The sequence below is a fragment of the Pongo abelii genome, chromosome 23 (assembly GCF_028885655.2).
Source record: "Pongo abelii isolate AG06213 chromosome 23, NHGRI_mPonAbe1-v2.0_pri, whole genome shotgun sequence".
Lineage (NCBI taxonomy): Eukaryota > Metazoa > Chordata > Mammalia > Primates > Hominidae > Pongo > Pongo abelii.
In genome coordinates this window covers 29,611,467-29,636,114 of record NC_085929.1, presented here as the reverse complement: position 1 = coordinate 29,636,114, position 24,648 = coordinate 29,611,467, and the positions used below count along the sequence as shown (strand labels likewise).

General features: G+C 55.3%; 1 protein-coding gene across 9 annotated transcripts; it reads left to right on the top strand.

Annotated features, from left to right (window-relative positions):
- Positions 1-382: 382 nt before the first annotated feature.
- Positions 383-24,383, top strand: GGT1 (gamma-glutamyltransferase 1). Of its 9 annotated transcripts, none has more exons than XM_054543130.2 (17): positions 383-731; positions 4,040-4,109; positions 6,048-6,116; positions 6,333-6,419; positions 6,538-6,614; positions 7,158-7,328; positions 10,422-10,552; positions 10,687-10,773; positions 15,941-16,133; positions 16,526-16,683; positions 18,747-18,896; positions 19,421-19,557; positions 22,612-22,799; positions 23,032-23,159; positions 23,261-23,373; positions 23,455-23,568; positions 23,873-24,379. In XM_054543130.2, the coding sequence occupies exons 6-17, from the start codon at positions 7,165-7,167 to the stop codon at positions 24,017-24,019; spliced, it is 1,710 nt and encodes a 569-aa protein (XP_054399105.1). In that variant the 5' UTR covers positions 383-731; positions 4,040-4,109; positions 6,048-6,116; positions 6,333-6,419; positions 6,538-6,614; positions 7,158-7,164; the 3' UTR covers positions 24,020-24,379. The 9 variants fall into 9 exon arrangements, with proteins under 9 accessions (XP_054399105.1, XP_054399104.1, XP_054399100.1 ...); XM_054543129.2 differs by having other exon boundaries at positions 389-525; XM_054543125.2 differs by having other exon boundaries at positions 389-525; positions 23,261-23,568; positions 23,873-24,382.
- The last annotated feature ends 265 nt before the right edge of the window (positions 24,384-24,648 follow it).

The window sequence follows — 24,648 nt, the reverse complement described above, 5'->3', positions numbered from 1 at the left end:
AGGTGATCTAGGCTCCTCAGACCTTGTGGGGCCTCAGATGCTTACATCTCCAGCTCCTCCTGGCGTGGGCATCTGGCTGCACCCCAGCTCTGTGGCCCCATCTCCCAGGGAACCTTTGGTCTAATCTGCCTCCCGCTGAAACCCGGCCTCATTCAGCCCCACCAAGGCAGTCAGAGCTCAGGTCTCTCATTCAGGGTTTGAGACCCCACCGGGCTCAGAGGGACCTGCAGCCTGCAGCTGTCCCAGATCACACAGCCCAGGGATGGGACCAGGAGCCAGCCCATATCCCACCTGCAGCAGTTCCTGTGCCTTTAAAGCCTCCCCTCCCCCTGCCCCACCCCCAGGCCACTGGAGGAAGGAAGGAGGAGCTGGGTCACAGCAGGGAATCTTAGCTTGGTTTTGGTGTGCTGCTGGACGACCAGACCGGGAGTCGGGTGAGCCCAGAAGTGAGAGCAGTTGGCTGTGCCCCAGTGCTGTGTGACCCAGAGGCGCCACTCACCCTCTCTGAGCTGCTGGACATCATAGGTGGGGAAGCTCAGGTCAGGGCACTCCCATGAGTGTCTGGAGGCCTGAGTCCCATTCTCAGCTCTGCCTTATGCTTGCTGTGCTCTAGAGGAGTTCCTCTTCCTCTCTGAGCCTCGGTTTATGCACCTGTGCAGTGGGAGTGAGTTGCACTTCGGGGTGAAGGGGGCAAGACTCGTGTGGGCACATCCTGCAGAAGGATCCCACAGGTGGGCAGAGCCCTGGATTCTTTATCTGACTGGGTCTGGGCTGGGGGCCTCTGTTTCTTGGCTGATGAGTGGGTTTGAGTGAGGTATGCGGGTGGGTGAAGGAGGGCTGCGGGCAGTCACCTGACTTGTGCGAAGGAGCTCTTGAGAGAGCTGTGGCTTCTTGGAATTAAGAGGGAAGAGTGCAGCATGAAGAAACAGGCCCGGGAGGATCTGGCAGCCCTGAGTGGGGGTGGGGGTTCAGCTCTGGAGTAGAGCCAGAGCTGTGATGGGGTTGAGGGACCCTGTGTCCTTGGGCCATGCTTGCCTCGCTCCTGGGTTCTGTTTGTGGCTGTGGATTGGGGTGGGGCAGGGCCGGTTGTGCAAGGGGTCATTGCCCAACTTCAGGGGGCGCCTGCCACCTCTCAGCTATATATAGAGGGATATAGATAGTTCTTTCCACAGGTTTCCAGCAGGTAGTGGTTATTAAATCTTACTGAAGGGGTGTTTTTTTCTGATTCTCAACTCTGTGCCCCAAGGGTGGAAACTGTGAGAGACGGATTCCAACTCCACATCTGGGTAGTAAGCATCCAGTCCAGGAGTGTAGACAGTCCTGGGGAAGCCGCCAGAGATCTGTGCATTCTCATATCCAGGGATAGTGACTCCATGCTGGGGGCTGGCAGGGTCAGGGGTGGGTGGGTCCTGGGCTCACCCGCAGGTCTGCAGACCTCCTGGGGCCAGCTGACCTCGGTAAATCGCTTTTGTCTAAGCTTCAGTTTCCTGCCTGTGAATGGGGTTGGGGCTGTGCTCCGGTTTCACCCTTGTGGCTCTGGGGTTGTGGTGACAAAGCCATCAAGCTGGGTTGAAGGAGTGACCAGGAAACCTCAGACTGGCTGCCATGTCTACCTCTTCCTCATACTCCTCTCTCTGCTGCATCCTGGGAAGCTGCTCTGTTCAGCCTAGGTTAGGCTCAGTTGTGTGTGTGCATGCTTGCACGTGTGTTGGAAGTGGGTGGTACTGACACCAGAGTCAGTGTCTCTGGGTGAGTGAGGCTTGCACATTTCTCGGGACAGGGAACTCACCTTATGTGCCCAGGACAAGAGCTGTGGGGTCTGGAGAAGACTTCTAGGCCAGCCCCTGCAGTCTTTCCTCGGGTGACATGGCTTCCCCAGACCCACTTCCCCCTAGGTGCCCTGTCTGCATTCATGGGGTAGAGGGCTGACTGGGACAGACTATGACACACTCAGCATGCGAGGAAAAGCCTCCTTCATTCTGTAGGCCCTACCTCTATTAACATGTCCTTTGATAAAGTGCCTCCCCTCCTGTCTCCCCTCTCTGGAATCCTCAGCTGCTGCCAGGCTTCAGCTGTGCCCCATCGAAGGCAGCTCTGTCTCCCTACTTTCCCCAGCCCAGGGTTTTCCTTTTGGGGTCAGCTGCAGGGATCTGGGCCATCCTTTGCCCACTCAGACATTCTTTCTGCCCACCTGCTGCTGTGAATCCTATATGTTATATATATATATATATAATATATAAAATTATACTTTAAGTTCTAGGGTACATGTGCACAACGTACAGGTTTGTTACATATATATACATGTACCATGCTGGTGTGCTGCACCCATTAACTTGTCATTTACATTGGGTATATCTCCTAATGCTATCCCTCCCCGCTCCCCTCACCCCACGACAGGCCCCGGCCGGTGTGTGATGTTCTCCTTCCTGTGTCCAAGTGTTCTCATTGTTCAATTCCAACCTATGAGTGAGAACATGCATGTCTTATATGCTCTCAGGCAGAGAAGAAACTGCTGAGCAGGGCAGGGGACAGAGCCCTGTGGCTCTCCACTTTAGACCCCTCCCGGCTGACTGCTGTGGAATGCAGCCACTTAGCAGGGCCAAATCCCCTGATGTTCCTGTCTGCTGTCTAGCCTTCAGGGACAGGTCATGGGGCCTTGGTTCCTGCCCTGTCATCTTCCCAGTCACCCTGATCTTCAGGGGGAGGAATAGCCAGGGTAAGGGCTTGGTCATAGCACCTCCACCCTAGGGCTGTTGAGGATCTCACAGTTGTGTGTCTGGTGGGTTCTGCCAGAGCCCATTTGAGAGCAGTGGATGACAGGACAGGCCTATGTGACCCAGGCAGGCAGCAATATTGGGTCGGCCTTCATGTCCCCTTCTGTCAGCTGGGGCAGCCTGGAAGGATGATTGTGGGGTAGGTGTTATGGGCACGGAATAGACCTCAGGTGGAGGCTGCAGGGGCTCTCCGGCACTGTAGGCACAGCAGGCCCAGGAGCAGGGGAGGGAGCCGTGACTCAGGGAGCCTCTGGCCCAGATCCTTGGCAGATGAGGCCACAGGGGAATGGGCAGAACTGTCCAAGGTCCCCTGGGCTGGGCCCGTGGCTGTTCCTGGCTCAGACTTCTTGGTGGGCTGGTCAGAAACATGAGTAACTTGGGGCAGTTACCAAGTGGCCAGGCCTGCACTGCTGGGCTGTGTGAGCTTGGGCCAGCTCAGGCCCTCTCTGGGCCCTGCCTTTCTGGACTGTTCAGGTGGTTCCTTGGGCCTGGGGTGCTAATGTTTCTGGATGGGCAGCAGAACCAGTCTGCACTCAGGGTCCCAGGCCATGTTCCCGGAACACACCTTTAGCATTGACAGCAGCGTGTGGTGAGGCCCCTTAGGCTGAGTTCTGGTCTAGTGCCAGGGGCACCACTACTCCACCGCCTCCAGAGCCATCTCTGGGACACTGGCTATGACTTCAGATGTTCTGAACAGGGACAGGGAGAGCCAGAAGGGACCCAGCCTGGGGCTCACTGGAGGGGCTCGTGGGCAGACAGTGCCCTTTGGAGGGAACTGAGTCTGAAAGGAAGGAAACCCTTTCCCTGGCTCATAGCACCTGCCACCCAGGGCCCTCCCAGGGCTGCGTGAACTTTAGTCATGTGGGGACAGGCCGAGTCACTGTGCCAAGTCACTGTGTGCCTCCTTGCTGCTGTGACATCAGCTTCCCCATCCTCCCAGCCAGGCTAGACCTCTGTGAGAGGCCTGCCTGTCCTGCACCCTGTGCAGATGCCTCCCACTGTCTGCCAGGGCTGCTGGGCACCCCCTGGCTGGTCTCTTGGAGTAGGTAAGCTCATGGGTCCTCCGGCCGCTCCTGCTCCTTCCCCGCCTCTGCTCCTCCTCGGAGGTGGCCACCCCCAGATCCCAGTCCCAATTCGGAGGCTCCCTGAGGAGTGCTGCAGGGGGCCGCAGGCGTGGCTCCGAGCCATTCTGGAGAGTGGGGGGGCCCAGCCAGTTCTGTGGCCGGGACTTTCCCAGGCAGACAAGTCTGTCTCTTCCTCCCCAGCGGGTGCAGCCCGGAACTGTCTTCTGAGGAAGAAGTGCTCTCCTGGGCCCCCACTGTCCCCAGGCCTCAGGTAAGCCCATCAGGGTCACAAGGAAGGGGGTCTGGGTTTGAGGCCAACCATGGCAGCTGACCTACTTTCTAGCCTTAGTTTCCCCTAGTGTGTGCAGCTCTCACACTGTTTGGGTGAGAACCAGGCCTCTGGGCTTGGACATTCTTTCAGTGAGTTTTGAGGGTGGAGGGATGGGAAATGGAAGCCCAGGACCTCAGCAGGGTGTCTTCCTCCGAGCCGGGGACATCTGCCTGTGGGAGGCTGGGCCCACCCTCCCTTGCTGACCTGCCCTGGGAGGAAGGGACAGGGCCCAGCACTGCCTACTCCCCTCCCTGTTCTTCCCAGCAGTCTGAGCCTGGCTGGGTGCCCCCTGCTCCTCCAGGAGCCTACTTGGGCCTTTGGGTAGACAGATTAACAGACAGGGGAGGCTGGGTCATGGCTGGACCACCCCAGGACCCTGACCGGGGGCTCAGCTCATGACCTTGAGCCTGGGAGAGATGAGGCCATGCCCTCCAGGGCACTCAGCATGACCTGGCCCAGTGGACGGGACTGGGTAGCTTCCTTGGTGCAGGGGGCTGTCATGCTAGGACGGGGTCACTGACCAGGCCAGGCCCCTGCCCCATGACTTGTGGTGGAAATGTCCTTTTGTTTTTGTTTTTTGCTTTTTTTTTGAGATGGAGTTTCACTCTTGTTGCCCAGGCTGGAGTGCAGTGGTGCAATCTTGCCTCACTGCAACCTCCACCTCCTGGGTTCAAGCGATTCTCCTGCCTCAGCTCCTGAGTAGCTGGGATTACAGGCACCTGCCACCATGCCTGGCTAATTTTTTGTATTTTTAGTGGAGATGGGGGTTTCACCATGTTGGCCAGGCTGGTCTCGAACTCTTCACCTCAGGTGATCCACCTGCCTCTGCCTCCCAAAGTGCTGGGATTATAGGCATGAGCCACTGCACCCGGCCACGTGATGGGAATGTTCTGTGTCCATAATAGATGCTGCACATTGCTGGCCCAGCTCCTGAGGCTCCTTGGACCTCCAGGAATTGGTGTCTCTATCAGGAACCCTTAACCCTGACCTGGACTCCCGGCTGGGACCCAGGGTGTTGGAGTGGCAAGAGCGCTGTCAGGCCTGGTGAAGGGTGTGAGCTGTCCAACGGGGCAGGGAGGAGGCAGGGCCTGTTCTGTAGTTGGACAGACAGAGCCCTCTAGCTGCTTTCTGGAAGACTGAAGGGCAGGCGATGTTGGAGGGAGAGAGTGCAGGCAGGGGCTGTGAGGGAGTTCAGGTCAGAAACAGGTGGCGTCTGGATTCAGGCTGTGGTGGTCACGGTGGGGATGAGGGGCTGCTTTGGATTCTGCTGGGGATGTGGGGTGTGCGCTGCTGCATGACTACTGCCAGGTCTCTCTGCTCTTGGTGTCTGCATCCAGGGCTGGGAGGGGGTCAAATGTATCACACTATCGGCCCCAGGCCCACCAAGCCTGGGGAGGTGGCCACCCTTCCACGATGGCATTTGGATGTTCCCTGTGTGGGGGGAGGGCACAGGGACTCCATTTCTAGACCACCTCTGGGTCAGTGTGTCTGCCTCTGAGGTCAGACACTCTGCACTGGGACAGGGTGGAGTGGAGGGAAACCCAGCTTGGGGCTCATTGGAGGGGCTTGCTGGCAGACACTGCCCTTTGTGGGAAACTGACTGTGGGAGAGGGGAACCCCAACCTCTGTCACCCCATCCCTCTTCCCTGTTGTCACACCTGTCACCTGCTGCCATAGCCATGAGACTTCCCAAGGGTCACTGCTGCCACTCACTGCACAGCCTGGAAGGGAGTCCACGGGGACATACAGTGAGCAAGAGACCTGTGCCACTCAGGCCTCCTGGGGGTGTCCCCAGTGCAGCCATGATGATAATCACAGCTACCATTCACCAAGCCCTTCCCACAGTCTAACCTACTCTATTCACAATACTCCCAGCAGCAAGGCAAGTGAGGTGCTGCCGTCATCCAGGCTGGACAGTTCAGTGATTTGCCTGAGGCCCCACAGCAGGTGAGTGGCAAGTCCAGCCTCAGAGCAGGGCAGGCTGGCGGTGCCCCCTGAGCCCCCTTTGCCATGCTTACCACATGCACATCCTGGGCTTGTGCAGGAATGCCCTGTCCCTTACCTGCCCTGCTCTGTGCAAAACCCTCTTTGAGCTGTGCCTGGGAGACATGCTGAGAGAATTCATGGAAACAAATTTGTTACTGACAGCCTTTTTGCCTCCAGAGTTCAACTGGAGACAGAGAAACCAGCTAGAGACAGAGGGAGGTAACACGGAGTCCCCCAGAAAGGTCTGGGCTGCGCGTGCTTCAGGTAACCTCCCTTGACCTTCAGGAGAACGAGAAGGCTGCCTGATCAGAGAGTCTCTGAAGAAGATTCTGTGGCTACAGGCTTCAGCAGAGTGTGAGGGAGACCCTGGTTATTTCCTCAGCTGTTTCCAGCAAATCCTCCTGTCTTTCGTGGCCAACATCCCAGGCAAGGCTTGGGGCCCCCGTCTGCTGCTGGACGGTAAGTCCTGGCCCCGTGGCAGTGAATCTGTGGGGTGCTCTGATTGTGGGCACTATGGAAGCTAAACCCCATGCTCCAGGTGGGGTGGAGGGTCTTCAGAGGACTCCTGGACAGTGCCAGGCTCTAGGCTGAGGTAGGGGACACAGGAGAAACAAGGCCAGGCCCGTCCCTACTGGAGCTTCTCCCTAAGCAGTGGAGGCTCAGCCACTGTGAGGAGGTAGGCAAGGCCCTGCAGAAAGAGGGGTGTGGAAATCTGGGGGCTCCCAGGAAGGGCCGCTGCTGGAGATGGGGTTCTTACCAGGATGGGCTCTGAAGATAAGCAGGGAGGATTTGGGAGGGCAGAGATGAGGCCCAGAGCTTCTGGCAGAGGGCATGGCCTGCGCAAAGGTCTGGGGGCCGGACAGCCTGCACATATTCTGGGAGGCGGGAAGGAGACACAGGCCTTGTGTTTCTGAGGCCCGACTTTAGACTGTGCCCTGTTGGGGAGGGGTCAGGGAGTGTCTGAGGCTGGGCCTGACCCTGCTCCTTGCCCCGTGGGTGCAGCAGAGCCATGAAGAAGAAGGTAGTGGTGCTGGGCCTGCTGGCCGTGGTCCTGGTGCTGGTCATTGTTGGCCTCTGTCTCTGGCTGCCCTCGGCCTCCAAGGAACCTGACAACCATGTGTACGCCAGGGCTGCCGTGGCTGCGGATGCCAAGCAGTGTTCGGAGATTGGGAGGTGAGTGGGGCAGTGCATGGGACATGGGCCCTGAAAACTGGGCAAGTGGACCTGAGCAATACCTTCACCCCTCTGAGACTCAGTTTCCCCACATGTAAGCTTCGCTTGGACTCTCTCAGTAGCCTTTGGGAAGGGGACGGTGACTCCGAGAGCAGAGTGTGGGTCTCCTAGAGCCAAGCAGGGCCCCTTTTCTCAGTTCTAAGAGTCTCTGTCTCTTTGGATAAACTCCACTGGTTTGTTGTTTGGTTGTTATTTTTACTTATTTCTTCCTATCTGTCTGTCTGTCTATCTATCTATCTATCTATTTAGAGATGGAGTCTTGCTCTGTTGCCAGGCTGGAGTGCAGTGGTGCAATCTCAGTTAACTGCAACGTCTGCCTCCCAAGTTCAAGCGATTCTCATGCCTAAGCCTCCCAAGTAGCTGGGATTACAGGCGTGCCCCACCACGCCCAACAAATTTGTGTGTGTGTGTGTGTGTGTGTGTGTGCGTTTCTGAGACAGAGTATTGCTCTGTCACCCAGGCTGGAGGGCAGTGGTGCAATCTTGGCTTACTGCAACCTCTACCTCCCAGGTTCAAGTGATTCTTCTGCCTCAGCCTCCACAGTAGCTGAGACTACAGGCATGTGCCACCATGCCCAGCTAATTTTTGCATTTTTAGTAGAGACGGGGTTTTGCTATGTTGGCCAGGCTGGTCTTGAACTCCTGACCTTGTGATCCTCCCATCTCTGCCTCTCAAAGTGCTGGGATTACAGGCATGAGCCACCGTGCCTGGCCTAATTATGGTGTTTTTAGTAGAGATGGGGTTTCACCATGTTGGTCAGGCTGGTCTTGAACTCCTGACCTCAGGTAATCCACCCACCTGGGCCTTCCAAAGTGTTGGGATTACAGGTGTGAGCCACCACGCCCAGCTTATTCTTTTTTTTTTTCTTTTTTTCTTTTGGTTAGGAGACAATTTCTTTCTTTTTTATTTTATTTCATTATTATTATACTTTAAGTTTTAGGGTACATGTGCACAATGTGCAGGTTTGTTACATATGTACACATGTGCCATGTTGGTGTGCTGCACCCACCAACTCATCATTTAGCATTAGGTATATCTCCCAATGCCATCCCTCCCCCCTCCCCCCAAGGAACGCTGTTCCCAAACAGGGACATGAAGGGCTTATTCTTTTTTTAAGTTGGAGTCTTACTCTGTCACCCGGGCTGGAGTGTAGGGGAGTGATCATAGCCCACTGCAGCCTCAAACTCTTGGGTTTAAGTGAGCCTCCTACCTCAGCTTCCTAAAGTGCTGGGATTACAGGTGTGAGCCATGGTGCCTGGCCTCTACTGTTTTCTTCTATTTTAGACTCTTATCTCATGTTATATACAAAGATCAGTTCTCTCCTAAAGACTTAAACAGAAAAAATATTATGTTTTTGATATTTTGAGACCGGGTCTTGTTCTGTCACCCAGGCTGGAGTGCAGTGGCATGATCATAGCTCACTGCAGCCTTGAACTCTTGGGCTTAAGCGATCCTCCCACCTTAGCCCCCTGAGTAGCTAGGACTCCAGGCGTGCATCACACCTGACTAATTAAAAAAGACTGTTTTGTAGAGATGGTCTCACTCTATTGCCCAGGCTGGTCTTGAACTCCTGGCCTCAAGTGATCCTCCACCTTGGCCTCCCAAAGTGCTGAGATTACAGGTGTAAGCCACCATCTCTAGCCAGGAAAAAAATAATTATTAATAAAGTATAGCAATTTCCCTTTTTGTCCCAATTATAAAAGTCATGTACATTTGTTTGCTTGATAAAGAGGAAACTGTCTGGGCAAGGTGGTCCACACCTGTAATCTCAGCACTTTGGGAGGTTGAGGCGGGCAGACCACCCGAGGTCAGGAGTTCGAGACCAGCCTGGCTAACATGGTGCACTCTGTCCCTGCTAAAAATATAAAAAGTTAGACGGGCATGGTGGTGTGCGCCTGTAATCCCAGCTACTCAGAAGGCTGAGGCAGGAGAATCGCTTGAACCCAGGAGGCAGAGGTTGCAGTGAGCTAAGATCATGCCACTGCACTCCAGCCTGGGCAACTGAGTGAAACTCCGTCTCAGAAAAAAAAAAAAAAAAAAGAAAAGCAAAAGAGGAAACTGTAATCCCAGCACTTTGGGAGGTTGAGGCGATAGGATTGCTTTAGACCATGAGTTCGAGACCAGCCTGGGCAACATAGAAAGACCCTATCTCTACAAAAAAGACAAAAAATTGCCAAGTGTGGTGGTTCTTACCTGTAGTCCCAGCTACTCGGAGACCGAAGTGGGAGGATTGCTTGAGCCCAGGAGGTCAAAGCTGCATTGAGCCAAGACTGTGCCACTGCACTTCATCCTGGGTGACAAAGTGAGACCCTGTCTCATAAAACAAAGGCTGGATGCAGTGGCTCATGCCTGTAATACCAGCACTTTGGGAGGCCAAGGTGGGTGGATTACTTGAGCACAGGAGTTCTCGACCAGCCTGGGCAACATGATGAAACCCCATCTCTACAAAACACACAAACAAACAAAATTGGCCGGGCGTGGTGGCATGTGCCCATAGTCCCAGCTACTTGGGAGGCTGAGATGGGAGGGTCAATTGAGCCCAGGAGATTGAGGCTGCAGTGATCTGTGATCACATCACTGCACTTCAGCCTGAGCAACAAAGAGAAACTCTGTCTCAAGAAAAAAAAAAAAAAGAAAAGGCCAAGGTGGGCGGATCATGAGGTCAAGAGATAGAGACCATCCTGGCCAACATGGCGAAACCCCGTCTGTACTAAAAATACAAAAATTAGCTGGGCGTGGTGGCATGCACCTGTAGTCCCAGCTACTTGGGAGGCTGAGGCAGGAGAATGGCTTGAACCCGGGAGGCAGAGGTTGCAGTGAGCTGAGATCGTGCCACTGTACTCCAGCCTGGCAATACAACAAGACTCCATCTCAAAAAAAAAAAAAAAAGAAAGAAAGAAACTAAAAACAAAAACCCCAAAACTCGAATGGACTTCTCTTCCATCCTCCTTTGGGCAGGTGGGCAGCAGGGTGTGTATGCAGGGCCAGGATGGAAGCCTGCAGATTCTCATGCCTTTATGTGCCACATGGCAGGGACGCACTGCAGGACGGTGGCTCTGCGGTGGATGCAGCCATTGCAGCCCTGTTGTGTGTGGGGCTCATGAATGCCCACAGCATGGGCATCGGGGGTGGCCTCTTCCTCACCATCTACAACAGCGCCACACGTGAGTGCCTCGGGAGAGGCGAGGGAGAGGGGCAGGGGGTGTGGGTTGGACCAAGGCACAGCTGGGTGGTCCCTGGGCTCATGCGGCATAAAGGGTTTGGGTGGGTCTGCCTGCCTACCTGCTCCTCCTTCTAGGAAAAGCTGAGGTCATCAACGCCCGCGAGGTGGCCCCCAGGCTGGCCTTTGCCAGCATGTTCAACAGCTCCGAGCAGTCCCAGAAGGGTAAGCCATGCTGCAACCTTGGGGCATGGGTGCAGAGCCAGCTGGGCCACTGGGAAGGGGCCTTGCCCACAGGAGCCTGCTCCCGTCAGGGTTCAGGGGCAGTTCTAGCACCCCCCCCCATCCCTTCCTGGCCCCACAGCACCCTCCCACAATGAGTGGTCAGGTCCATCATCACCAGGGTAAAGGGCCAGGAGCTTCTGCTGTTTCTGCTAAGGCCTCTGGGGCCACCCTCTGCAGCACATGGAGAAAATAATTATTATGCTAGCAGCCCTCATGGACCAGGGCTCACTGGGGCCCACGCTCTGCTCTGTGCTTTTCATCCATGAGCCCCTCACACCCCTCCCTGCTCCTTTGGGGTAGGTGCTGCTGTGTGGATTCCCATTTTACAGGGTGGGGATGCTGAGACCCAGAGAGGTCATGCAAATCAGCTGACGTCACACAGCTGGGAGGTGGTGAAGCTAAAATTGAACCCAGGCTGTCTATATCCTGCCTTTTCAACAGGCATCCCATTCACTCATTTGTTCATTTGTGGGAATGGCACTCTAGAGTGTGAGGTGGAGTCTCTCTTTTCTAATCTGGTCTTAAGTGGAGAGGAGGCCCCCAAATTCCCCAGGTACCTGAGGGGAAGCCACTGTCCATCCAGGAAGCCACTGTCCGTCCTCAAAGGAGGCACAATAGATTGTGAGATAAAAGTTGGAGGATGGGAGGGTCTCAACAGCTCACGCCTGTAATCCTAACACTTTAGGAGGCGAAGTCAGGAGGACCTCATGAGCCCAGGAGTTTCAGACCTGCCTAGGCAACATAGCAAGACTCCATCTCTACAAAAAATGGAAAAAAAAATTAGCTAGGTGTGGTGGTGTGTGCCTATAGTCCCAGCTACTCGGGAGGCTGAGGTGGGAGGATCACTTGAGCCCAGGAGGTTGAGGCTGCAGTGAGCCATGATTGTACCACTGCACTCTAGCTTGGGCAACAAAGCAAGACCCTGTCAAAAAAAAAAAGGCTGGGCCTTTTTTTCACAGGCTCATGCCTGTAATCCCAACACTTTGGGAGGCTGAGGCAGGTGGATCACCTAGGTCAGGAGTTCAAGACCAGCCTGGCCAACATAGTGAAACCCTTTCTCTACTAAAAGTACAATAATTAGCCGGGCGTGGTGGCACAGGCCTGTAATCCCAGCTACTCAGGAGGCTAAGGCAGGAGAATCGCTTGAACCCAGGAGGTGGAGATTGCAGTGAGCCGAGATCATGCCACTGCACTCCAGCCTGGGCAACAAGAACGAAGCTCCATCTCAAAAAAAAAAAAAAAGTTGGAGGATGGAGGGGCAGGACACACTCACCATATTACGTCTTAGACCTCAGGTGGGGGTCCTGGGTGGTGCCCTTTGGAATCTTCTGCAACATACTCAATCTTTGATTCTTTTTTCTTTTTTTTTTTGAGATGGAGTCTTGCTCTGTCGCCCAGGCTGGAGTGCAGTGGCACAATCTCGGCTCACTGCAAGCTCCGCCTCCCGAGTTCATGCCATTCTCCTGCCTCAGTCTCCTGAGTAGCTGGGACTACAGGTGCCTGCCACCACGCCCGGCTAATTTTTTGTATTTTTTAGTAGAGACAGGTTTTCACTATGTTGCCCAGGCTGGTCTCAAACTCCTGACTTCGTGATCCACCTGCCTCAGCCTCCCAAAGTGCTGGAATTACAGGTGTGAGCCACTGTGCCTGACCAATCTTTCGTTTTTTTTTAATACTCATTGAGAAACTCAGCATCTGTAGACATGAAGTTGCTCAGGGTAAGAGAATGCGGGAATCATAGGCTTGGCACCTTGTGGACGCTAGGAATCATTTCTTTAACTAGAATGTATTGAGCATCTCTTAAAGAATCAGGTGTTGTTCCTGAAGCTGGGGTGAAAAACAAAGACGGCAGATGAAATCTGTGACATTCCAGGTGGGAGGAGAAACTAGGCAGGTGCGGGTGTGCTATGGGCTGTGGAAAAACAGATCTGGAGGGCCTCAAAATCTGGGACTATATGGAGGGTGACCTAGTCAGGGAAGGGGACATCTGAGCAAAGACCCAGATGCAGAGATGGGGTCAGGGGAGCTATCTCCTGGTCTGCTATCCAGGTGTGATGAGCAGAGACAGAGCCCTGCGGGGAGCTGGGGAGGCTGCAGCAAGTGACCTGAGGGGAGCGGCCCAGGTTGTGTGGGATCTGTTAGGTCATGGTGAAGCCTCTGCTTCTTGTCTGAGGGAAGTGGGGGCTTGTGGAGTGTGTGAGTGGAAGGGGATGGATCTGGCCAATGGACCCCTTGGGTTGCTGTGTAAGGGGCAGGGAGCATGTGGGGACCTGTCCGGAGGTCACTGCAATAATTCATGGAGAGGGTGCTGGGAAGTGGCTGATGCTGGAAGTGGAGTCTGCAGATTTGAGGATGGGTTGGGTGTGATGCTTGTGTAGGGCATCCCCGAGGACCCCAGATCTTTTGTCTGTACCTGGAAGGAAGGGGTGACCATAATGGAGACAGGCAGGGTTCTCAGGAAGCGGGTTGAGCAGACACTCAGGAGCTTGTTTTTGGGCACGTTGAAGTTTGAGATGCTTTCTTCAAGCAGGCAGGTAGATACTCAGGTCTGGTGATCAGAGGAGCAGTCCAGGCCAGCAGGTCAATTTGGGAGTTGTCAGTGCATAAATGGAGGTTGAAGCTCAGATGTCAAGCAGACCACCAGGAGAGAAAGCAAAGACAGAGGGGAGAGTAGGAGCTAGGATGGCAGGCGGGGGAGACTCGGGTGGAGCCAGATGCTGGGATGCAGGGGCGGCTCTCAGGGATAGTGATGAGCCCAGTAAAGCTGAGAGGGGGCACTGGGTTTGGCAGTGTTGGGGTCACCAGAGAGCTTGGCAAGTGTGGTGGCATGAGAGCCTGATTGGCCTGAGGTCAGGAGAAGATTTTTTTCTGATATTGATACATGATATTTTCTATATTTATGGGTACATGTGAGTGCTTGTTACATGCATAGAGTATATAATGATCAAGGCAGGGTATTTGGGGTCTCCGTCACCTTGAATATTTTTCATTTCTGGGTGTTAGCACCAAAGTAACGACTTTGAAATATACAAAATACTGTTGCTAAGCATCGTCACCCTGGTCTGCTATCAAAGATTAGAACTTCTCCTGTCTTGGCTGGGCACGGTGGCTCACACCTGTCATCCCAGCACCTTGGAAGGTTGAGGTGGGTGGGTGACCTGGGGTCAGGAGTTTGAAACCAGCCTGGCCAACATGGCAAAACCCCATCTCTACTAAAAATACAAAAATTAGCCTGGCGTGCTGGCCTGTGCCTGTAATCCCAGCTACTCGGGAGGCTGAGACAAGAGAATCGCTTGAACCTGGGAGGCGGAGGTTGTAGTGAGCTGAGATCATGCCACTGCACTGCAGTCTGAGAGACAGAGCAAGACTCCATCTCAAAAACAAACAAACAAACAAAACAAAACAAAAAAGAACTTCTGTCTAACTGCAGGGTGAAAGGAATCATGTGCTGGGTGTCAGACCTTCCGGGATGTATGCGCAGCTTCTAGGAATTGAAACCACCAGCTCTTGGAAACTTGTGCCAGGCTTCAGGGTGGGAGAGGCAGTTCTAGAGCCGCAGCTGCCAAGCCAAGCCAAATGGCCCCATCATCTCTGGCAAGAGCAGGAGAGTACCTGGGGGCAGAGGCCATAGTTGTACCTTTCTGGGGAAAGGGTCAGTGTCTGTAGTGTCCCTATGGGCAGTGGGGCTCAGTGGGGGAAGCAGGCCCAGGGGTCTGTTTCCAATGACCTCCTCGAAAGTCAGAACTGGAAGGCAAAACCCCTTATAGGCTGGGTGCACCTGTAATCCCAGCATGTTGGGAGGCTGAGGTGGGAGGATTGCTTGAGGCCAGAGTTTGAGACCAGTCTTGGCAATGTAGCAAGACCCCTGTCTCTGCAAAAAATAAAAATAAAACATTAGGCTGGGAGTGGTGGCTCACGCCTGTAATCCCAGAACTCTGAGAGGCTGAGGAGGATGGATCACCTGATGTTAGGAGTTCAAGACCAGCCTGACCAACCTGGTGAAACCCCGTCTCTACTAAAAATACAAAAATTAGCAAGGCATGGTGGTGCATGCCTGTAATCCCAGCTACTTGGGAGGCTGAGGCAGGAGGATTGCTTGAACTCGGGAGGTGGAGGTTGGAGTGAGCCAAGATTGTGCCATTGCACTCCAGCCTGGGCAACAAGAGTGAAACTCCATCTCAAAAAAAAAAAAAAAAAAAAGCCACGTGTAGTGGGGTATGTCTGTAGTCTCAGCTACTTCAGAGGCTGAGGTGGGAGGATCGCTTGAGCCTGGGAAGCCAAGGCTGCAGTGAGCCGTGATTGCACCACTGCACTCCAGCTGGGGCAACAGAGTGAGACCCTGTCTCAAAACAGACAAACAAACAAAAACCCTTCTGGTTAGATGGAGAAACTGAGGCTGGGAGAGGGGACAGGACGGAGGTTAAGGCTCAGTCTTGCCTCTCTGGGGCAGTAGAAAAGAGGAAGGGAGCCCTTTCTTGGGGCTGGCTTGGTCTTGAAGGTGGCCTGTGCTTGACCTGGGTGAGGGTGGGACCTGCTCTTGCTTTGGCACATTCTGGTGGAGCCCATGAGTCTTACAGGATAAGGCCTTGTGGTCAGCGAGATGGGAGGGGGTCTGGCCTGGCACAGGATTTTAGACATGCAGGCACCTGCACAGACAGACACCTCATCCTGGGACAGCAAAACCCAGCCGCATGCTACTGCTTCCCCTCCTGTGCCCTCCTCAGACATCCCTGGTCCATGTACACTCCTACCTGCTGAGCCCCTCCTAAAAAAAAAATTAAACATCCCCTCCTAAAAAAAAAAAAAAAATTAAAATTAAAAAATAAATAAATAAATAAAAATCCCCTTCTGCTGGGTGTGGTTGTTCACGCCTGTAATCTCAGCTACTCAGGAGGCTGAGGTGGGAGGATTGCTTGAATCCAGGAGTTCGAGATCAGGCTGGGCAAGATGGCAAGACCCCATCTCAAAAAAGAAAAAAAAAAATCTTTCCTCCTAAGCCTCATTGCCCCACCTGTAAAATGAGTCAAGGAATGTGCTTCGGATACTGCCTGCGAGAGATTCCAATGTCGCCCACTCAGGGTCGCTAACTGTGGCTCTCTTTCCCCAGGGGGGCTGTCAGTGGCAGTGCCTGGGGAGATCCGAGGCTATGAGCTGGCACACCAGCGGCATGGGCGGCTGCCCTGGGCTCGCCTCTTCCAGCCTAGCATCCAGCTGGCCCGCCAGGGCTTCCCCGTGGGCAAGGGCTTGGCGGCAGCCCTGGAAAACAAGCGGACCGTCATTGAGCAGCAACCTGTCTTGTGGTATGTCTGTGGGTGCAGCCCCCTGACATAGGCAGGGCAGGCACAGCCCAAGGACCTTGCAGGCTGTACCAGCAGTGGAGTGGCCCTCTGCCTTCAGGACCCTGTGCTGATAATGGGATGAGGAGATACAGACCCTCCCTACCACGTGTGGGGACACATTCTGAGCGTGGGGTCCCAGTGGCCACTGTGGCTGGCCATGTGTCCTGAGTGGCAAGGGACACTAGGAGGCTCCCGGAAGGGACACTAGGAGGACAAGCGCTGAGTGACGGGGCCACCCACCTGTGACAGGCGCTGCCCCTGCTTTATGCTGGTCTCTTATGTGGGCAGGTGTTGGGGGTGGTCTAGCTGAGTCCACCCCACCTGCTGCCTCATGTGAGCCCCCTCTGCGCCAGTGAGGTGTTCTGCCAGGACGGAAAGGTGCTTCGGGAGGGGGAGAGACTGACCCTGCCACGGCTGGCTGACACCTACGAGACGCTGGCCATCGAGGGTGCCCAGGCCTTCTACAACGGCAGCCTCACGGCCCAGATTGTGAAGGACATCCAGGCAGCCGGTGAGTGGGTAACCTCAGGGGCCTGCGTGAGGAACTCTGCAGTGGAAACCCTGAGCTGTGGCCCAGAGCCATGGGGTCCTCCTGTCCTGCCTGAGCCTGCAGGAAGTTCCTGGTGGAGGAGGGTCAGTGACTGGCCATGTGGGTCCACAGCTCCTGCTTATATCAAAACCAAGAGAGGCCATGCAGTCCAGGAGAGCAAGTCCCTGGTGGGGTAAATGCAGGTGTAGGCAAGAGCCAGGGCTAGGGAAGCACTAGAATACAGCCTGAAGATCCAGGAGGACTTCTTGGAGGAGGTGGCGGCTGGGCTGCAGATAACTTTGTTAGGCAGAGAGAGGAAGGGATTCCTAGCAGAGGAACAGCTGGGCTACGGCCCAGGTAGAGGGAGGGGGCTTTGATTCACCAAGAGGGTTACAAGGGATGAGGGTCGCCTTGAGGAGAGGCATGGGGAAGGGGATTTGTGGGGCAGGGGCCCGGAGCTTGGCTGTGGCTTTCTTCAGGTAATTTTTGTCACTGTTTCATGGAGGAGGGTGATCAGCGTGTTGACCTTTACCACTGAGGCTGGAAATTGGCATGCCAATACCCTGTCTGTCTGGAGCTGACTCCAAGAGAATTAAGAGCCTCCCTCCCTCCCTCTATCCACTCATCATGAAGAGAAGAGGCCAGGCGGCAGGGACACCGGCAGGAATTCTCCACTTAGAAAAGGCCCTCTGAGCCAGGCACGGTGGCTCACGTCTGTAATCCCAGCACTTTGGGAGGCCGAGGCGGGTGGACCACCTGAGGTCAGGAGTTCAAGACCAGCCTGGCCAACATGGTGAAACCCTGTCTCTACTAAAAATACAACATTAGTCAGGCATGGTGGGTTGTGCCTGTAATCCCAGCTACTTGGGAGGCTGTGGCAGGAGAATCGCTAGAACCTGGGAGGCTGAGGTTGCAGTGAGCTGAGATTGCACCACTGCACTCCACAGAGTGAGACTCCATCTCAAAAAAAAAAAAAAAAAAAAAAAGAAAAGGCCCTCTGAGGCCAAGCTTGGTGTCTCATGCCAGTAATCCCAACACTTTGGGAGGCTGAGGTAGAAGTTGAGGTCAGGAGGTCCAGGACAAGCCTGGGCAACATAGTGAGTCTACAAAAAAAATATTGAGAATCTACATAAATATAGTGGGGGTGGGGGTGGGGAACAAGAAAACATAAAAAATTCAAAGCATAGTGAAAAGAAATATAGCAAAACCTGGCCGGGCTTGGTGGCTCACGCCTGTAATCCCAGCACTTTTGGAGGCTGAGGCGGGTGGATCACGAGGTCAGGAGATGGAGAACATTCTGGTTAACACGGTGAAACCTGTCTCTACTAAAAATACAAAAAAATTAGCAAGGTGTGGTGGCGGGTGCCTGCAGTCCCAGCTACTCGGGAAGCTGAGGCAGGAGAATGGCGTGAACCTGGGAGGCGGAGCTTGCAGTGAGCCCATATCGCGCCACTGCACTCCAGCCTGGGCAATAGAGGGAGACTCCATCTCAAAAAAAAAAAAAAAAACAAAAAAAGCAGAAATATAGCAAAACCCAACAAAAAAATTAAAATTTGTTGGGTGTAGTTATGCCTTTAGTCTCAGCTACTGGGGAGGGTCTGCTGGAGGATCACTTGAGCCCAGGAGTTCAAGGCTGTGATTAAGCCACTGCACTCCACCCTGGGTGACAGAGCAAGATCCTATCTCTAAAAAAAAAAAAAAAAAAAGAAAACACTCTCTGGCCACAGATGAGAGAAGGCAGACAGGAAGCCAGTAAGCCAAGCGGGCAGAGGGCAGGTGGCCCCGGCCTGGCTGTGGGGTGGTGAGCAGTGTCAGGGAAACAGGAGTTCAGGAGGGGGTGAGATTCCCAAGGAGGTGAGGTTGCCCCTCCCAGGGCACAGTCCCACCCCTCCAGTAGTGCACTCTGTCCTCGCTGGTAGGTACAGGCTTTTCCCCACCACCGTAGTGCAGCCCTGCCTGCCCCCAACACCACTGCTGCAGCTCCGTCCTCCACGCGATGGTGCAGCCCCATCCCAGCGCCCATTCGAGCTGCTGTCCCATTGCAGGGGGCATTGTGACAGCTGAGGATCTGAACAACTACCGTGCTGAGCTGATCGAGCACCCGCTGAACATCAGCCTGGGAGACGCGGTGCTGTACATGCCCAGTGCGCCGCTCAGTGGGCCCGTGCTGGCCCTCATCCTCAACATCCTCAAAAGTGAGTGGTCGCACCACAGCCGTGTGGTAGGACCCATGACACTGCCTCTCTCTCCCCACGCCCCACCCCTGCTGCATCTCTGCACGCCCCCCATGCCACGTCTTTCCATCACTGAGCTCCGGAGGAAGTGTCCCTGCGTCACAGCTCACCATGTCCTGAAGGAGGCAGTGCAGAGCGACAGGGCTGAAGCGGGCAATGCTCAAGGGTTGGAGGAGGAACAGGAGTCATCAGGAGGGAGAGAGGTGCAGGAGCTCAGGGCTGCAGGGCCTGGTCCAGAGGGTACCCTGGTCCAGTGGGTGACCCTGCCACTTGGTCATGCATGGCCAGAGCTGATGTGTGACGTGAGGTCCAGGCTCGGGAGACCTCACCTTACTTCACTCTCACCACAGCCTTCTGAAGCAGCTGCTGCTATTGGTTATTAAACGCTCCTTGAGGTGGGCAAAGTGGCTCAGGCAGGTGTTAACCCTCTGAGCTCCTCAGAGCCTCTGGGGCTCAGCAACGTGCACCTGGCTCTGATCAACCAGGGTACAACTTCTCCCGGGAGAGCGTGGAGACCCCCGAGCAGAAGGGCCTGACATACCACCGCATTGTAGAGGCTTTCCGGTTTGCCTACGCCAAGAGGACCCTGCTTGGGGACCCCAAGTTTGTGGATGTGACTGAGGTAAGGGGCAGGGGCTGGCCCACTGTGGGTGTGGGGCCTGCTGCAGAGGTACCAGGTGGGCTCCCCAGGGCGGCTGCAGCCTCACATATGCTTTATGAATCCATTCCTGCCACAAACTTTGATTGCAGGCCTACTGTGTGCTCGGATGGACTGGTGGGTGACCCCCAGTCTTGGCTTCTGCCCCACAGAACTGACAGTGTGGGGAATTAGTGACCACCCTCCTACCTCAGGTCCTTTGCACATGCTGTGGTTCTCGAGTGCTCAGTGCTGAGATGAGGAATGCATGGGGGCATTGCAGCCCTCGGGCATGGTGAGACGGATGGGTGAAAGGTAGAGGGCCAGGTGAACAGAGACCTCGGCCAACCACTCCTTGTCACTCCAAACTAATGCTTCCCAGATGCCACCCTCAGCCCTGCACCGCCTGACCCACTCACTCAGTAGGTGCCCCAGCTCCATGCTGGGTCCCTGTGAGACCCTGTCATATCTCTTCCCGCTGAGGATCCTCACATCCCTCCTTACCTACTCGGTTCCTTGGCATTCCTGGGCGGATCTGCAGACCCCCACACACTGACCAGTGACCTCCCAGGAGGAGCCTCAGCTGCCCGGGTGGTGTCTTCTCTTTCCCCGTGAGCATTCTGCACCTCTGACTCCCGCTGCAGCCAGCGACCTGGTGTCTTGTCTCTCTGAGGGGACAGGGCCACTACAGCGTGTCCCTCTGCCCTCCCTTTTGGCTAAGGCCAGCTCCTTCATCCACTCGCTGGCTCAGGGTGCTGTTCCTACAATGCTCCTTTCTGCCTCTGACCATTTACTTCTTTATCACGGATTATTCCCAAAAGAAAGGCAGCTGTTGTTGCACTAGAAACTTCCATCTGTTGCCTCCTTCTGTCCTTTGCTCCTCTTAGAGCAAACATGGCTGGGCTATGTCTTCTCTCCCTTCAGGGTATCCCCTCCCCTGCTCTATCCTCATGCCACCAGATCGCCATGCCCAGCCTCAGTTTCCCCATCAGGCCCCACTCAGTAGCATCTCACGCAGCTCACCACACTCTCCTCGAGTTTTCATTTTGCAAATTTTCACACCTACAAAAATGTAAAAAAAACCCAAAACTGCCCAAGCGTCAATGTTCCCTTTCCCTGGAGTCTGCAATGTGGATGTTTCTGCCGGATTTCCTAACTTTCTCCGTCTCCACCCACGTCTATTGGGATTCATGTTTTTCTGAGGGATTCCACAGTAGGTTACTGATGTCACACCTCAGGGTGTGTCTCAAAAGTGAGACTTGAACATAGCACAGCAGGATGTCGGGGTGACACAACCTGCTGTCCCTTCTCTTTACCTACAGTAGGCTCCCTTGGCTGTTTTGTTTTTGTTGTGTTTTTGTTTGGACACAGAGTCTGTGTCATCCAGGTTGGAGTGCGGTGTTGTGATCTTGGCTCACTGCAGCCTCAACCTCCAGGGCTCAAGCAATCCTCCCATTTCAGCCCCCTGAGCAGCTGGGACCAGAGGCATGTGCTACCAAACCTGGATAATTTTTTGTATTTTTTTTAGAGACAGGGTCTTGCCATGACTGGTCTTGCCCAGACTGGTCTCAAACTCCTGGGATCAAACTATCCTCCCACCTCAGCCTCCCAAAGTGCTGGGATTACAGGTGTGTTTTTTTTTTTTTTTTTGAGATGGAGTCTCGCTCTGTCGCCCAGGCTGGAGTGCAGTGGCGCGAGATCGGCTCACTGCAAGCTCCGCCTCCCAGGTTCATGCCATTCTCCTGCCTCAGACCCCAAAGTAGCTGGGACTACTGGCGCCCACCACCGTGCCCAGCTAATTTTTTGTATTTTTAGTGGAGACGGGGTTTCACCGTGATCTCGATCTCCTGACCTCGTGATCCACCCGCCTCGGCCTCCCAAAGTGCTGGGATTACAGGCGTGAGCCACTGAGCCCGGCGTTGAAACTCTCTTGAGGCATTTTCTTCGGCCTTCGGGTCCATCCTCTCTGTCTCCTCCTCAACCTCCTCATCTCCTCCTCGCCACTGCCTTGGGGACCTTGGCCAGGCTCACGGCATCCAGCAGCCACTCAATGTCAATACCTCCATGTTTATCTCTCAGCCCGCCCTTGCCCGTGAACCCATGCTTACTATTATTTTTTTTAATATGTGCACCCATGCTCTTCAGGTCTGATGAAGTATCCAAAATCAAGCTCCTGACCATCCCAAAACCTGCCCTTTCTGCAGGGTTTACCTCCCTGGTCAGCACCATCCTTGATTCTTCTCTTTCTCCCACCCAGGCCATCATCTCTTGCCTGGTTGATACCCACAGTCTCCCCTTTGGGCTTTATCCTTATCCCCGTCATAGCTGCCAGAGGGACCCTGTGAAAACACTCCCCAGCCTGCTCATTCCTCTGCCCTAAGCCTGTACGGCACAGAGCAAAAGCCAGTTGTTATGGGACCTAGGAGGTCCTGTGGGATGGGCCCCAGCCTGCATCTTCATCCTCTTCTCCCCGCCCACCCCATTCACTCTCTGCCTATCACTCACCAGCCTATACCGCCTGCCTCAGGGCCTTTGCACTGACCATTTAGGTGGCATTCCAGGCTCTTTTCACACGTTGCCTCCTCCGAGAAGCCCTCCCTGACCACTCTGCCCATACCTCATGCCTCTTGATTCCCCTTACCTGGCTTGTGGTTTCAGTACTTTCCCTGTGTGTGCTTGTTTTTCTTGGCATGAGGGCAGGACCTAAGTGTCTGTTCCCTGTTGATTCCCCAGTGCCAGGCATGCAGTGCAAACTCTAGAAATATTTTTTGCATGAAGGAATGAGTGATTGAATGTGGCAAGGGTCTGGAGGCTGAGGACCAGGCAGACAGACATTCAGAGTTGCTGGAACGCGACAGAGACAGGGAGTCAGACTGGTCATGCAAGGTCCTGGGCCTGCCCTTGGGTCCTGGGGAGCCACGGAAGGTTGTGGGTGCCAGAGGGTTGTGGTCAGAGCCACAGTCAGGGGCCTTCTGAGACCTGTGCCCCCTCCCCACCCTCCCTCCCCACCTCCTCAGGCCAGCTCTGGGGTCTCGGCAGGTGGTCCGCAACATGACCTCCGAGTTCTTCGCTGCCCAGCTCCGGGCCCAGATCTCTGACGACACCACTCACCCGATCTCCTACTACAAGCCCGAGTTCTACACGCCAGATGATGGGGGCACTGCTCACCTGTCTGTCATCGCAGAGGACGGCAGTGCTGTGTCTGCCACCAGCACCATCAACCTCTAGTAGGGGCTGCTGGGCCACCTGGGTGGGGCAGGGCCAGGGGCGGGTGGCCCAGGGACTGCCCACTTATCCAGTAAGGTGGCTCCATCACCTCTTTTCCTGGTGGGAAACTGAGGCCCAACCTTGGTAGCTTGTCCTGAGCCTCTCAGTGAGTATGTTTGAGCCTCAGTGGGTGGATAGGGACCAGGCTGGGCCAGGCGAGGTTGGGCGCTGTCTGACCTGGCTGGGCGGTAGCTTTGGCTCTAAGGTCCGCTCCCCGGTCAGCGGGATCCTGTTCAATAATGAAATGGATGACTTCAGCTCTCCCAGCATCACCAACGAGTTTGGGGTACCCCCCTCACCTGCCAATTTCATCCAGCCAGGTATGGGGTAGAGGTCCGGGGATGGGGGACTCGGGTGGAGAGGGGCGGGTGTCCTGGGCAGGCAGCTGACGGGCATCCCTGTCTTCTCCCATCGGCTGCAGGGAAGCAGCCGCTCTCGTCCATGTGCCCAACGATCATGGTGGGCCAGGACGGCCAGGTCCGGATGGTGGTGGGAGCTTCTGGGGGCACGCAGATCACCACGGCCACTGCACTGGTATGTGTCACCCCTTTTCTCCCTGGCCCTGCCCACCCTGCACAGCCCCCAGGCCATGCTGATCACACTCCCATGCCCCAGGCCATCATCTACAACCTCTGGTTCGGCTATGACGTGAAGCGGGCCGTGGAGGAGCCCCGGCTGCACAACCAGCTTCTGCCCAACGTCACGACAGTGGAGAGAAACATTGACCAGGTGGGCCGGGGGTTGGAGAAACTGAGTTACAGTGTGGGGCCCCAGGGCATCCTGGGCTGGAGGCCTGGATCATCACAGAGTGGACAACGGTTGATGTCCTCTCTCTAGTGCCTGGGTCATCTGGAGCCCCTGTACCGTGAGGGCCAAACCCCCTGCTCCAGTGAGACCCAGCAGGCCCCAACCGGCTCTTCCTGATGACCTGGCCCGAAATGGCACCAGCTGGGCTGAGGCCTGTGACCACACAGGTGTGGTTCAGGTGGCACCTGGAGCCCTGCTCAGGCTTCCCCTCTCCTCCCACCCCCAGGCAGTAACTGCAGCCCTGGAGACCCGGCACCATCACACCCAGATCGCGTCCACCTTCATCGCTGTGGTGCAAGCCATCGTCCGCACGGCTGGTGGCTGGGCAGCTGCCTCGGACTCCAGGAAAGGCGGGGAACCTGCTGGCTACTGATTGCTCCAGGCGGACAAGGCTGACAAGCAATCCAGGGTCAAGATACTCACCAGGACCAGGAAGAGGACTTTGGGGGATGGGCTTCCCCTGTGAGCAGCAGAGCAGCACAATAAATGAGGCCACTGTGCCAGGCTCCAGGTGGCCTACCTGGCCTGGCTCCCTACTCTCTGGGCCTCAGTGTATTGTGTGTGAAATGGAGCCATCTGGCTGGGGAGGAACAGAGAGGTGGGATTCGGAGATCTTCACAATGCGGGCACTGGAGCTAGCCTCAGCATCTTCAGCATGGGGAGAGCCAGGCGCGTAGCTGGGGGCCAGGGAAGGTTCACACCAAGCCCTGCCCCTTCCCACCCTGATCCCTCGGACTTTGGGGCCAGGCCCTCCCTTACTGGGGCTGGGCAGTGACACTACCTAGGATCAGCCACCAGGGGGTGCCGCGACCCTGGCGCTTTCTTAGGCAGAGGGTGGCCAGCTGATGCTGGGAACCCCGGGCGCTTTCTCAGACCCTTAGGCGTCCAGCTCACCCTGCTGATGACACGGGAGGTGAAGCTGAGGTCTGAGGAATGGGGACTGGGCAACAGGCTGGAGGAAAACATCTCGGTCAGAGCCACGCCCCTGGGGGGTTTCCAAGT

Excerpts from the sequence above, each read along its gene's own strand:
- GGT1 (XM_054543125.2), top strand. The coding sequence starts at position 7,165 with ATGAAGAAGAAGGTAGTGGTGCTGGGCCTGCTGGCCGTGGTCCTGGTG. Across the intron at positions 10,553-10,686 it reads CATCTACAACAGCGCCACAC|GAAAAGCTGAGGTCATCAAC; the intron begins GTGAGTGCCTCG and ends TCCTCCTTCTAG. Across the intron at positions 10,774-15,940 it reads CTCCGAGCAGTCCCAGAAGG|GGGGGCTGTCAGTGGCAGTG; the intron begins GTAAGCCATGCT and ends CTCTTTCCCCAG.